Genomic DNA, 15,273 nt, shown 5'->3' on the forward strand with positions numbered 1-15,273 from the left:
GCAAATGATGTCACACCGCGTTAACCCCTATGAGACAAATTGTGATTTGTGAATATGGGCTATACAAATACAAATTTGATTGATTGATTGATTGATTATGTTGATATGAGGATGCCATTTGATGATAAAAACGACATGATAATAGTTGTGTAGTAAATAGCATATATGGTACCTTTCCAAAAGTTATTGTCTAAATTGAGAAAGATAGTAAAAATAGCACAATCTAAAAGTCATCTATGAAAAGGTAAATAAATTCAACAAAAATATTAACTAAATTCATATGATGGTATGCAGAGTGAACAATCAAAAGAGACATATAATAGCTTGCATTCACAAGTCGATTATTGTGATTAATTATTTGGCAGTATTGCAGAGATTTCATTATATCTGCAAAAAAATGATATGTACATTTTGAACACACAATATTTGTTAGATAAATGTACTGAAAGAAACAACCCATTATTTCACGTTGAAATATTGTCAGTAGTAAAAGTATAAATAGCATGAAGTGGCACCATCATAGTTAGGTAAAGTAAGTGACAAGTATTGTAGAAGTAATATAAACGTATACATGTAAATATATAAATAAATAAACAAAATAAATAAATATCTATATCTATCGATCTATCTATCTATACAATTAAATAATCAAACAAGATATTATAAAGTCTTAAAAATAATAATAATTAGAAGAAGAATATGATAGTGTGTTGTAAATGAAATAAATATATATGTTTACCAGTGCCTTAAGGAGATAACAATAGAAATAAGAATAAAATAAACAAGTGACAGGAGACAGTGAAACTGAAACTAAACAAAAGTGGCAGTAAGTAGTAATAGAAAAAGGAGTAAGTAATATGGGATTTTACATGATATTGAAATATTGCACATGATTTTAAACTATTGCTAATTATTTTTAGATATTGCACATTGTAATACAAATATTGCACTTCTATTGTATATGTATATGTTGTTAGTAGTCACCCCATGTGGAAATAAAAGATTGTATACAATGCCACGTGTTTTATACAACATATTTAAACATGTTTTAAAAGTAAAATCCATCGATTTACTTCACTTCTTTGGCAAAATGTTAAATGTATGAGTAATTGTCCAAGAACGGTGTAAAACAACATGCTCTTATTTCATACGCGCGACGCCTCACTTCCGGCGCTGCTGCGGTAACTTGCCGCTCCTCCTGCCGCTCCGTTGCCCTGAGCGCATTCCAGGTACAGTGAGTCTGCCGCGCACCACCGAGGCTGCGCATTCCTCTGTAGGCGCGGCGGACTTTCCCGAGCAGACTGCCGCTGCGGCTCGATTCGTTGTCAGCTGTAAACTGGAAAGCTGCGCTTCAGCCACGGTGTGTGTGGACAGGGGACGCGGGGAGAAATGGAGCGCGGAGCTGCGCGTAATCGGGGAGAGTGACGGACTGACAGGAGGTAAGAAGCTGGAGGATTTCTGTCTGTAACTCCAACACGTTCACACTGACTCAGCAGCCTGAGCTGATTTCCAAGTGAATATTGTAAAGTTACCAAAGTTCAACTCTGACCTGTTGACATAGGCAGTGATTGTGTTCACAGCTTCAGAGAAACTCTGCTAGAATAAAAACCAATGGCCGGGACCCTACACGGCAGCTTGATTTTATTGTCAGTCCTTATCGGCTCATTACAGCTGAGTATTCATTAACAGTTTGGTGTCAGTAGCCATGGCCTGCTGGCAGTGGTGCCAGCGCACCTGTGTGTGCCTCATGAGCGAGGAGGAGAAGAAGACCATCGCTGTGGACAAAGAGATCCAGAGGATCCTCAAGCAGCAGAAGAAGAAGGAGAAGAAGGAAGTTAAAGTCCTCCTGCTGGGTCAGTGACTGCACGCACACACACACACACACACACACACACACACACACACACACACACACACACACACACACACACACACACACACTGGTATGCAGCTATCCTCTTTAGGACTTTGTATTGACTTCTTTTCATTGTGGACAGCCATAACCAATTCATTCATGCCAAACCCGAACCCTAACCCAACCACAATTCACATTTAACCTCTAAACTTAACCATCAGAAATGAAGTTTAGCCTCATAAGCACCAGGCTTTGGTCCCCATGAGGACTACTGGTCCTGACAAAGTCAGCGTTTATGCTGGAAAAGGCTCAACAACACAAACAGCACTAATTGAACAAATGAAAGAAATATAATTGACTTTGGATGTCACTGTGAGGAACACCCTGCATGCAAATAAAAACTGCTCGGCCTGTTTGATCGCCTGCAGCCGCGTGATAAAACAGTGTAAAGCATGTGTCACCATCTGAGTATTTAAAGAATGGTTCACATTGAGATTGGTTATACCTGAAAAACCCGCAGGGACTGTGGAGATGCACCGCCCAGGAGCCTGAGGGCTGAATTCACAACCGCTTTAAAAGTCCAGTGTGTAAGGTTTAGGTGAAAGGGATCTATTGGCAGGAACTGAAAACATCGGGAGCGGGTCTTCTCTACGGACGCCACCATGTTTTTTTACAGTAGCCCAGACTGAACAAACTAAACACCTTTTGAGTTTTTATGACAACTGACGGCTGCCACAGGTTCTCTTTCATGTTCGGAATGAGAGGCTGAGGTGACGGGTGTTCAGCTGCAACACGCAACTTCACCACTAGATTCTACACACTGAACCTTTAATTACTTCACACCTGACAGGCAGCAGCTGTGTAGTTTTGCTTTGAGGCTTTTATGAGGTCAGGATAATAATTGCAGGTTAAATCGAGTTTAAAAGTGACAAATTATGAGATTATAGCAGATTATTGGTGATTAGTGGTGATTAGATCAGTGCTACATCTAACCCTATAGACGAGGTGAATTATGTTCTCAGAGCATATCCATCCATTTAAACCCTTTCACAGCTCTCTTCATTACCTTAAAATGAGAAATTCTTTGTTGCTACTGAAAAGCAGCACGATTGAAATTTTGCTCACAGGGGCAACAGGACGTGCTGTAAACATTAAAGGTCCAGTGTGTTCAATTATAATATTTAAAATCATGTTTTCAGTAACCTTAAACAAATAGTCGTGTTTTTGTTACCTTAGAATGAGTCTTTTATATTTACATCAGGAGCAGCTCCTCTTCCTTCTGCCATGTAGCACCACCATGTTCTACAGTAGCCCGGAAAGGACAAACCAAACTCTGGCTCTAGAGAGGGCCTATCACATTTTAAATATAATTTCTCATACACACTTAGAAGGGGAGGGTCAGGCAAGGGGTATTTTGTTAGTTGCCATATGCAACTAAATCCTACACACTGAAGATTGAACATATTATCACTAATTGTGAGCATGTTCACAACTGATTTGGAGACATGTCTCTGGCCACCTGACTTAAAGGGATAGTTCACCCAGAAATGAGTGAATTTTCATTTCTGGGTGAACTATTGCTTTGAGTCCAACATTCACTCTTCTTTTAGCTCTGTTTTGGTCTTTTCTGGCTACTTGTCTGTTAAATGCTTTGCTGTGCTCACAGGGTATCACTTATTTTGTCTGTCTGCTGTTTAGTGCTGGACAGTTCACATTCAAACTGTTCCCCAGAGCTTGCATGCTAAAAACAGGGTTAACGAGAGCGTGGGGACAAAATGTTAATGTTGCAGAACATAAAACCAAATAAGTGAGCTGAAAGATGCTAAAATTGTTTGTAGAGAGTTGAGTAAGAGTTGGTAATTATCTGTAATAGTCACTCTCAGCGACACCATTTTTGATCTATTGTTAGCAGAGCAAAATTGTTTAAAGCAGATTTCAAGTTAATTACATCTGCCAAGGAGGTTATATTTTCATCTGCACACCCAGGGATTTGTTTCACTTTCTCAAACAATGTGCAATAACCAGGCATGTCTAGGGGACCGGTGTCTGTGAGCGTGTGAAATTTGGTGAAGCTCGATTAAATTCATTTGACTGTTGGGAGTTAGAGGAGGTGTTCAACTCTTCTGAGTGCCATTAGTGAATGATTTCTCAGATACATTTTTAGAAGAAAGTTAAATCTAGAATATTATATTATTTATACACATAAAAAGTGGAATCTTAAGTGCTGCGAACTGCCAAGCGCTCTTTAAGTCTACTACCAGATAGCCTGGAGCTTTCTCTATGGAAAAACTTACACTGGGTTTCAGTGTCACTATCAGTGACCGATTTTTAAATCCAATGTTATCTGTCCATTTTATAAATCACCTATCCAGACAGGGTCCAAGGCAGCAAGACACACACACACATGCACATCGAGTTTTCAGTTCACCTATTCTGCATGTCCTTAGATCGAGGGGAGAAGCTGTAGAACCTGTTAAAAAAAACCTTACAGACACATGTAGAACATGAATACTACTATGGCCCCAATCAATGTGGACGCAAGCCGAGTTAGCCGTGCTGCTAACATCTTTAGAATCGTAACACTAATTTGTGTTTTTGGTAATTTCATCTTTTGTTGGTGCAGGAACCGGCGAGAGTGGAAAGACCACCTTCATCCGACAAATGAGGATCATTCACGGGCGAGGCTTCTCAGAAGAGGAGAGGAAAACCTTTGCTAAATGTATCTTCCAGAACATCTTCTTGGCCATCAAGGCCATGACCGGTGCCATGACCACGCTCAGAATCCCCTACTCGAACCCAGAGAACGAGGTAAACTCGCACACACCGTCAGCGTTACCGGCATCACCATGTGTCAAAAAAGCAGACGTAGCAGAAGACAACAATTTTTTAGTGCCCGCATTAAACAAGAGACACCAAACACAATAACACTCACTGTGATATGTACAGTATTTAGTGATTTAAATTAAGCTTATATTTTATACAATGGTTCTTTTTTTGGCTTTGTTTTATTCTCACGCCCATGACTGCTGTTTGTGAAGGAAGTTCACACACATCTCTTTGCACACTCACCATTTTGTAGAAGCATGACCATCAACACACAAACTGAACCGGTGAGCAGGGCAAATAAAGAGGGACTATTTACACACAAAATGTCTGTGGCCCTGAGATGCAATTCACAACGACGAATGGGAAAACCCAAATCACACAGCAAATCACAAAGCACAGTAAAATCAAGAAACACGAGATTATCTTCCCATGGAAAATGGCTGTCGCTGCTGATTGGATGAACGCACTGTCCGTCTTTTTAACTGGAAGGACATACTGCTTTCACATTCCTTTGTTGTTTTCCTTGTACAGCGTATTTCCTTGATGTTAAAAAGACGGACAGTGCGTTCGTCCAATTAGTGATGATCCTTGTCAACAGGTAGCAGGAACCTTAATTGTTAATGTCATTGTGTTTTCTTATTTGCCATTGTATTTTGTGTTGTGTTTTTGCATTTATTACTGTGGCGATCTCCTCAGGGCCACCATCGAAATGTAACAGGATGCACTCAGGAGTTCAAAGAGTTGAGAGTTGTGTTAAACGTCACACACACACACACACATCAGTATGTGCTGACGTCTTCTCTCACTGTCTTTCAGATGTTCGCCAAGTGGCTGCAGGACGTAAACACAGTGCAAATCACCCAGCTGGAACGGGGCTACGTGGAGGCGATTCGCCGCCTCTGGGCAGACCCGGGCATCCGTGTCTGTTACAGACGCCGCTGCGAGTACCAGCTCCTGGACTCCACAGAGTAGTGAGTACAGCTGCTGTCGACACTGCACCACACCCTGAGTCAGGGCAGGGAATTTGAGAGTGTCACATGGTGAAACATTGTCAGAGCAAGTTGCCAAAGATGATATCACTATAAAGGAATCTATGATGGGCAGGAGACAATATCAGCTAGACACCACATCACAATGCCTGTGTATAATAGAAGAAAAAACACCTGTAAATGGCTTAATATACTTTATCAAAAAACAGAAATCATACTTTGTATTTATTTACTTCTTACTTTAGAGACAAGGACAACTAGTTGTGCAAGGAGAATATGGTATACATACTTTATTTTCTTAGTTGGATCTAATGGTTCACAAAAACAACTGGACCCTTTAGCATGATACATGACAGAAGGATGTGGTATAGGTCAGGGAAGAGGCCATCACATTTTGGTGCAGATCTAATTAACGTGCAAATCCAGGATTTTTTAGCACGTTTATATAAATATAATTTAACTGGATCCAACAGAGAAAGACATGATCAAATGAGCAAACAAATCAAATAAAAAAAAATAATAAACGTGTGCACAAATGCATAATGAGAGAGAGAGAGAGCAGGTTTTGTATCAGCCAGCGTTGAACCTCTTTATTTAATGATTTTTCATAAATCTTTACTGTAAAACAAAGATAGGCTAAATAGCACAAGGCATAACAACATGTGTCAATCTTCTGGAATAGAAAACAGGTATAAACCAAAAAACGACCCAGCACAACACTTAAATAGCCATGGTAAAGAAAGGAAGCAACCTTTGAACATTTTTTTTCCATTTCATAAAAACTATACACGTGTATTAATAACATCATTTGTTTCCTGCCATTGAATCCTAAGAGAACATGTAGCGACATATTGCTGCATCGTTACCACATGTGACCTTTGCACCATAACTCACAAGTGGAAGCACAACAAAGAGAGTCAGATGAGTTGTTTTCAGCTTGTGCTCCTCTCACTGCGTCTCATCCTGCATGTTTTAGTCTGTGAAAACAAACTAATTTAGTGATAAATCAGTTTAGAGATTGATTAATCAATCAAGCGACTGACGGAAAAAAGCAATGGTCAACAAGTTTTTAAAATCAAATGATCACAAGAAAAGGATGAACATCTTCGGATTCTTGAGGGGATAAAACAAAGGCTCTGAGAAAATGTTTTCAGACATTTTACTGACCAAACAATAGGTAGTTAATAGACAGAGAGACAGACAGACATGCCTGTGTTGTAGCAGCAACATAAAATATATAAAATACAACAAAACTGTACAAAATATAAAGAACAAAAAATATAAAGAACATACACAATATATATTTATAGAATGCAATATGGTTTCAATGAAAATATTCAAAATAGATTGTGCTTATTATTTTCTTTTTTATCTGTTTCAATACTTTTGCATACACATACTTAGTGCATTTGTGTTGTCTTTAACACGTATTATTCTGTACTCAGACCACAAGAGGGGGCTAACTCTTCACAGACGTCACAGCAATTATTCATTTATCTGCCTCGTTGAAACCTGCAGTTGACGTATAAGAGTCTTTTTAAGGGAAATAGAAAAAAATGAACTGTGAGACAATAATATTGTCAGTTAGCACCACAGAGTCAACATCTTTTGAATCGGCATGAAAAGATAAAAACACGAGGTGCGAGTGTCTGAGGCATCAGAGAACAAAGCCTGGGCTCAGCCTTCCTCCTCTGTGTTCTCTCTTTTCCACTGCTGCTCTGTGTTGACCCAGCAGCTCAATCATTGTGGTGTGAGCATGATAAGAGACGTCCAGTCAACATGAACTAATGACAGCTTGTATCAACACGAGCCATAAAGCTGTCATCTGTACACAGGCTGATATGGACTCACCCAACTCCCCCCTTGTATTTTTAATCACTTGTGGAGGGGGCTCAGTGAGCACCTCCAGGTGCATAGATTTATGTCTGGTTTGCTCTTTATGTTACATCACGTGTGTTAATGAAGAAATAAAATGCTGAAAAGCGAATGATTTGTCTCTGGTTGCTGTGGGGAGACCCCGGTGGTATCGACATGTGCACAGTGGCCACTGAGGAAACATAAAGTCCAGACCAAACATAAATCTCTGCACTTTCTGCTGGCGCCTTGGATTCACAGCTCTGTCCCTCAGTGTCTCTCACCATGTGTGTCCGTGTTCCTCTGCGTGTGTGTGTGTGTGTGCGTGTGTCTCTCTCTCTCTCTCTTTGGCAGCTCAGCTGCTGCCTTCTGAATCCAGGGAGAGTTGATTGGCCAACTAGTCTCAGCTCTGCCAATCCCCTCTCCCTGGTTCACCTGGAGAGATCACTGAGCCACCTCCACATCACCGATTTTCTTCTATCATCATCATCGTTCTTCATCTCACTTCAGTTTGTTTCACATGGGCCAGGCTGGATGTGACATAAACAGAGACAGTTTGTTTTACTCATCTAGTGTCAGTAACACTTTTTTTTTCTTTCCCACCTCCCTCTCCTTCAGCTACATGAGTAATCTGGATCGCATCGCCGTCCAAGACTACATCCCCACAGAACAGGACGTGCTGCGAGTTCGATTCCCCACCACAGGCATCCACGACTATTCCTTCACCATCAAGCCCGTCACGCTAAGGTGGCCAATCCTCAGATCACCAGTCTCTCACAGGGACAAATCTAAAACAACACTATTCATTGCTCTGTAAAAAAAACACACTATTGACTCTGAAAGAGGCCTTGTCTGCTTGCGCCTCTTTGTAGGATCACATTACTCATCACCTTTGTACAGAGCTCCTGTCGGGAAGTGAGGTGGCGCTCTGCGTGTTTTTCTTTGACCTTGTATTGGTGTCGTTTCTCTCGAAGATTAGAAGGATCTTTGACAGCTTAGCAGATCAAAGTTCACTTACAGCACAAGGGAAACTGTTCCCGGAGGAATTCACACCTTTTCTTTAATCATGAGACGGAGCTCAGAATAAAACAAGACAAACTGATGAAGGCATTTTGCTTGATTTCTTAACATAGGCTGTAAATAATGATAGATGATCCACATCCTCCCACTATACAGAAATTAAGTATCCCCGCAGAGGCGCCTGGGGGATGGAGCCATGGACCAAGGTCCCGTAGATACACTCGCTCTGCCAATCTCGAGGCCTTGACATTTTCATACCATTTATATAACATCAAAAATAATTAATTAAAAACAAACAGAAATGTTTGAGATACATTTATTTGATTTGTTCTTGATGTGTGACTTTTACTTTGGTCCATGTCTCATCCACTCACATGGAGGAGGCAGGGTTTATGACCTATACTACAGCCAGCCACAAGGTGGCTATTGAAAAAGTTTGGCTTTACTTTTTGGGGAGCCCTCATGTCATCCATCTATATAAAAATCTAAAAATATTATTTATTTAGTTTTTTAAATCACAAAATAAAATGCTGAATGAGGATTTATTGGCTAAGCATACCTCCTCCTCTACATGATATTTCCCCTTGAAAAAGGAAATCTCAATTTTTGTTTCAATTAAAAATAAATTTCTGGTTTCATAAGTATTTTCCTTAGCTTTCACTCAAATTTAAAGAAGAACCACCATTGCAATTTTTTGTCTCCTTACATCAGAATATTTCAAGGTTTTGCTGAGACATCAAACAGGGACTGAAAGTTTAAAAGGGCTGACATTTAGTTTTAATTTTAATGTGTTTGTATCCATAAAAAATGTGTGATGACCATAGTGTAATGGCTTCTTTTCAAACCAGTAATATGAAGACTCGTAAAGTCTTTACAAACTGCTGCATACTCTGACACCTATTTATTCCTCTGCTGTGGTCCCTGACAGGATTGTAGACGTGGGCGGTCAGAAATCAGAGCGTCGGAAGTGGATACACTGCTTTGAAAATGTCATCTCCCTCATCTTCCTGGCCTCCCTCAGCGAGTATGACCAGGTCCTCGAGGAGAGAGATGACATAGTAAGATCCTGTTTGTGTGTGTGGGCGTTTTGTCTGTGTACCTCTGTCAGTCCACCACTGCAGAATGTGAGCAACATACATACCTACCTACCTACCTAACTATCTACCTACCTACCGACCGACCTACCTACCTACCTACCTACCTACCTACCTACCTACCTACCTACCTACCTACCTAACTATCTACCTACCTACCTACCTACCTATCTACCTACCTACCTACCTACCTACCTACCTACCTACCTACCTACCTACCTAACTATATATCTAACTACCTACCTACCTACCTACCTACCTAACTATCTATCTACCTCCTACCTACCTACCTACCTACCTACCTACCTACCTACCTACCTATCTATCTACCTACCTACCTACCTACCTACCTACCTACCTACTTACCTACCTACCTAGCTACCTACCTACATAACTAAATCCTTTACTTATTCACCAATACCATAATTTACAAATACTCAATTAACAAAAAGTCCTTCATTCAAAATTTACTCGGTGCAGCATTGTCCATCCATCCATCCATCCGTCCATCCAACTGCAGTCATTTCATCTTTCCACCAGCAGGTCTCACCCTTGTACAAGAAAACCTCTCCCCCGCTCTCTCCCCCTCTCTCTCCTCCCCGTCGCCTTCTGTCCACTTCCTCCCTCCCATCCTGTCACTAAGCCTTTTATCTCTCCCAGCCACTTTTCAGTCTGCCAACACATTCATTAACCTCCACTGTGGCCTGCACGCTCTAGACCTCACCCCCCCCCCCCATAAACCCCCCCTTTTCTTTGAAAGGACTGCTTCCTCTCTGTGCGTCAACCTAAGCCATCTGAATCTACCCATCACAGAGAACAAGTTTAACTCCATGTCAAAGTCTCAAACACTTAAAATACAATAAAATCTCCCCCAACAATGAGCACAATGTCAAAGTTTAATGACACGGTGTGATATCTCCCTCTCTGTGCCTCAGAACCGAATGGAAGAGAGTCTGGCTCTTTTCTACACCACCATCCATTCCCCCTGGTTCCTCAAAACCTCCATTATCCTCTTCCTCAACAAGACTGACATCCTGGCTGACAAAATCCAGACCTCCGATCTGCAGAAATACTTCCCCGGCTTCACAGGTAAGCTTGTTTCCTATACAGTGAGGTTAAGTAATAGGACTTGTTGGATAAACTAGTTTAGTGGTAAACTAATTGGTTGATGGCTCAGAAGTCTGACAAGTGACCTAGATGTGAAATATTTGGATTTTTGATTTCAGACTGAACAAACAATTAAACAACTCATGGGTGGAAATCTGCTACATGTTCATGACCTTCACAGGATGAATTCCAGTATCTTTTGTGGTCCGTTAGCTTTTCTTCCAGCACAATTTTAAACACTTTACTTTAGTTAGGATTCCAAGACCTGAGTTGTTTTGTATTTTGGCTTAAAAACAGGTCTGAACACTGACAAGGGGATTTACACCATTGACTGTATATAAAGATGAACAACATAAAGTGAAGGCAAAGACTCTTGATCACCCCCTTGTGGTTGGCTGCAGTATAGTTCATAAATACCACCTCTTCCCTTTTTTAGTTTATGAAACATGGACCAAACTATAAAAATCAAAGTACATTTCAAAGTAAAATGCTCTTAATGATGTCTTATTCATTAGTTGTTATCGTGCTGGTGTTTATTCAATTGTTCGTTTTTCGGGCAAGTTTGGTTTTTAAGGTGAAACATCATGATTGACACCTGATGCTGACTCGTGATTGGTCGAGCCTGTGCTTGGACAGGCCCTTGATACGGCTTCACAACCTTGATTACTACTGTGCAGACCTGAAATATAATACATTTTTGTACAAAGGGACTAAGTGGAGTTGCATCGTCCATCTTTATATACAGTCTATAATTTAACAGTATTGGAGGAAAAGCCCGGGTGCAGAGACAGGTCAGCAGCAGACTTCACCACCGTTAACAAGTACAACTGCAGCTACTGTGGTTGTCTGACAAAACAAGGGTTGTGAGGATGTTTTCTCTGGCCAGATTGCTTTGAGCATGCAGTTACAGTATCTCCTCACATCCTTCTGTATCCGATGCAAAATAATGTATCATTTCAAAAAGTTTACTTGCAAAGTGAAATTTAGCAATCTTTGTTTTTTTATTATTGTTTGTTTTTTTAGTCTTTTTTTTTTCTTTCCTCCCTCTTTCTTGTGAGTCTACACACATACAGTACATAAATGCACAAATGTACACACACACACATGCACACAAATGGGTCATTTCCAGGTACTCAGTGTGCTTAATGATGTGGCTGCAGCCTGTAGCCTCCGTGGTGTGAAAGGCTGTTCAGCGGCACCCTAACAGTCCCCACCCCCCAGACCCTCCACCTCCGTCCTCTCTCCTTCTGTTACCCATGGCAACTACAGACAGATACTGTGCTTCCTGCAATCCCTGCAGCCCCCCCACCCCACCCCCACCCAAACCCCCAGGTGCAAATGTGTGAATATGTGTGTGCAAGGAGGGACTGCAAGTGAATATTAGTGCGTGTGTGTTTGTTTGTGTGTGTGTGTGTGTGTGTGTGTGTGTGTGTGTGTGTGTGTGTGTGTGTGTGTGTGTGTGTGTGTGTGTCTGCAGTGTGCCCACCGTGTAGCGTAAAATAATGACTCATACAGGGTCAAGCTCATTGATGTCAATTTAACCTTAGCGCCAGCTCTGAGCCGCTCCAACCACTGGCTGCTATTTGTCGCTAATGTCACCATGTTCCTGTGTGGAGACAGTGTGGCCCTTCTCACTGCTGCTGTAGCTTCACTTAAATGCTCCTGATGTTAATTAGTGAGAAATGTGGTGATTTGGACCGGAGCACCAAACTGATTTGGTCAATTCAATTATTAGTCTGTTAACACAAAACTATCTGTTTTATCTGTGTTTGTTTGTTTTTCTGATAGTTAGCAGCTTAACAAAAAAATAATAATTACATTTTGGCAGGGATCCATATCAGGGGTGGATCCTGGAACTTTCTTTAACACTGCAAGATTTCAGGCTGCAACTAACAATTATTTTTTAATAGCTAAACCGGCAGATTATGTTGTCATTAAAACTCCCCTTGGCCCATATAATCTATTTAGATAGCTTCTTTTATTTGACTACCAGTCCAATACCTAGAAACATTCTGTTTATAACCATATGGGACGCAAAAAAATATGACTGCTGAATTGATAAACAAGAATTGATAATCAGATAGTTCTCATTCTAGTTACATTTTTCTCTTTGGGTTTTGGACTGTTGGTTGAACTAACTTTTATGTGATTTGGCATCAGATATATTAATTAATTTATTGAAAGAATGACAACCGAACGAATATAAATAACTCACTTTAAGTAAGTCACTCCAGTTGCCTTTGCATGATGCTGTTTTTATCATCCAAATCAAGTGGACTGTTATTTTAGTGCTTTGCAGCTTTGGCTTTAACATCATCACAACACCCTGATATCATCACAGAGGGAGTTGCCTCTCTTGGGATTTAATAAGACTGTTTGTCCAGGATATTTGTTTCATGTGACATTATTTGTACTGTCACATAAGACATTAAAAAACTGGAGCAAGGGATCATCTCAATCAACAGTAACTGACCTGAATTCATACTTTGCCTTTTTTGTTATCCACTTCCATTGCTCATCTCCTTCTCACCCCTGTAACAGGTAAGAGGCAAGACCCTGAGGAAGCCAAGAAGTTCATCCGTAAGATGTATGAGCAGCAGGCGAGGAAACGTGACCAGACGGTGGAGTGGAAGACTCTTTACCCGCACTTCACCTGCGCCACCGACACCAACAACATCCGCAGGGTCTTCAACGATGTCAAGGACACGGTGCTGCTCAAATCTCTTGAGGAATATGGAATCATGTGAACTTTTACTTCGTTTAAAATCGTTGGCTTGTATGAGTGGAGGCTCTGATGGACACCAACGATTCTTTCTAAAGTCCGGACAATCATATCTCCTCCTCCTCTTCTCACTCATCACACCTTGAAAGAAGCAGGTGCAGAAAGGGAAGAGATTGTACTCATTGCTGCCACACTCTCTCCTCTTCCTCTCAAGTAGAAAACATGAGAACGTTTTGGGAGGACTCGGCAGGGAGACACAACAAGACTGGGTGACTTTTCATCAGGGAGAGAGGATCCAGTCCTTCTTCTCAGTCAACAGCTTTTCTGCCCATTTAGATTTTGTCGTTCTTTTTGTTTGTTTGTTTTGGTTCTTATTTTTCTTCACAGTTTAGAGTTTGAGTCATGCAGTGACTGAACGATTCCATAATTGAAGAAGGAGCAGAAATGCTATGAAGTGCTGTGCTGCCATTAACAGAGTAACAAGTTGTACAAGAGAAGATGGGGCCACCACCAATGTCACACACATTTGAAGTGCTTTATTACCATCAAGCGAAGCACATGCTTGCACACACTCCCACACATACAGCAAAAACACAAATGCTTCCATCATGTCCTGTGTATGGCAAAACATAAGGTCCAAACTACTCCGCTCTTTATCCCCACATAGTTCAATTGTTTAGGCCTGGAGTTGGCCCACACCGAACACAGTCATCAGGCGCATGTACCGCATGGAATGATGGCACTTGGGTGGTCTGCTCCTGTTTGGCAGATCTGTGCCAAAAGTAAGTCCTTGCAATACTGCGTTTCAACCAAAGGTGCTAAAATTTGTTTTGTGCTATTAGGGTCATATTCACTATTTACCACATGGACCCCTGTAGGTTCACATCCAGATTACACCTTTCCGAGAGCATTGCATGTTTGCCATGTTTGACAAGAAGGCCAGAGGTCATTGCCTGATCCACATTCGGATACTATCTGGGATCCTGAACTGGTGGATTGTCTCTGTGTCTGTGATTAATGCCACCAGAGTTGATTGTCCAAATCCCCATTGATTATAGTTAAATTGAGTCCACTGTCTGTCTCCTTTTATTCACCTCCAGTCTTTGTTTTACACTGTTACTGTAAAAGTTCACACATTCTTTCTGTGTTAAACGGTTTACTACATTAAATCCTGTGTTACATGTGGGCAAACTGAAGGCTGTCTGCTCTAAACTGGATGGATATGCATTGCACCTGTAAATGGTTCCACAGACCGTACAGGCAGTGAGTCACAAAGAAAACAAGACAGAATCACAATAGATGTGATGCGATGTGTGATAAATCCTCCAGGAAATATATACTTAATAGCTTTTTAAAAGTTTTACGTATAAGGGTTTTACTTTAAAATGAACGTCACCTTTGAACTAATGAATTAGCTTATCTTAGCCAAAGTTAAAATGTGCTGTAAAGCAGATCATCACTGTTACAGGAGGCAGAAATGATGTTCCCTTCCCTGTTTGCCTAGGGTGTCGCTACGATGCTAGTTCCTACCTTGTTTAGCTCGCTAACTAGCTGCAGCTCCACATGCTGATGTGTTACCTCGTTTCCCTCCCTCGGGGAACATTGGTTGTATGCATAACCTCCATCTTTGGTGGTTAAGAGATCCACTTGTTCATGGCTCACACCTGCTCTGGTGCTCAAGACACTGAGCTGCAGCCTGCAGTTACTGAAATGGTAACAGAGGGAAAGGGTCCAAAAAACGCCATGAAGTTGAATTGAATTTTAAATTTTTGTAAATTTGTATTGCCTATTACTTTTTTAAAGAAT

The 15,273-nt window shown here is 41.0% G+C and overlaps 1 protein-coding gene across 2 annotated transcripts; it reads left to right on the top strand.

The window, feature by feature from the left end:
• Positions 1-1,261: 1,261 nt before the first annotated feature.
• Positions 1,262-14,747, top strand: LOC117760644 (guanine nucleotide-binding protein subunit alpha-11-like). Of its 2 annotated transcripts, XR_004613696.1 has the most exons (9): positions 1,262-1,439; positions 1,690-1,853; positions 4,479-4,663; positions 5,498-5,652; positions 8,143-8,271; positions 9,473-9,602; positions 10,574-10,727; positions 13,287-13,582; positions 13,631-14,747. XR_004613696.1 is itself a non-coding variant. In XM_034583831.1 (8 exons), the coding sequence occupies exons 2-8, from the start codon at positions 1,706-1,708 to the stop codon at positions 13,490-13,492; spliced, it is 1,107 nt and encodes a 368-aa protein (XP_034439722.1). In that variant the 5' UTR covers positions 1,262-1,439; positions 1,690-1,705; the 3' UTR covers positions 13,493-14,747. The 2 variants fall into 2 exon arrangements, 1 of the variants encoding a protein (XP_034439722.1); XM_034583831.1 differs by having other exon boundaries at positions 13,287-14,747.
• The last annotated feature ends 526 nt before the right edge of the window (positions 14,748-15,273 follow it).

Source organism: Hippoglossus hippoglossus, chromosome 4 (genome assembly GCF_009819705.1).
Source record: "Hippoglossus hippoglossus isolate fHipHip1 chromosome 4, fHipHip1.pri, whole genome shotgun sequence".
Classification (NCBI taxonomy): domain Eukaryota; kingdom Metazoa; phylum Chordata; class Actinopteri; order Pleuronectiformes; family Pleuronectidae; genus Hippoglossus; species Hippoglossus hippoglossus.

Excerpts from the sequence above, each read along its gene's own strand:
- LOC117760644 (XM_034583831.1), top strand. The coding sequence starts at position 1,706 with ATGGCCTGCTGGCAGTGGTGCCAGCGCACCTGTGTGTGCCTCATGAGC. Across the intron at positions 4,664-5,497 it reads ACTCGAACCCAGAGAACGAG|ATGTTCGCCAAGTGGCTGCA; the intron begins GTAAACTCGCAC and ends ACTGTCTTTCAG. Across the intron at positions 10,728-13,286 it reads ATACTTCCCCGGCTTCACAG|GTAAGAGGCAAGACCCTGAG; the intron begins GTAAGCTTGTTT and ends CCCCTGTAACAG.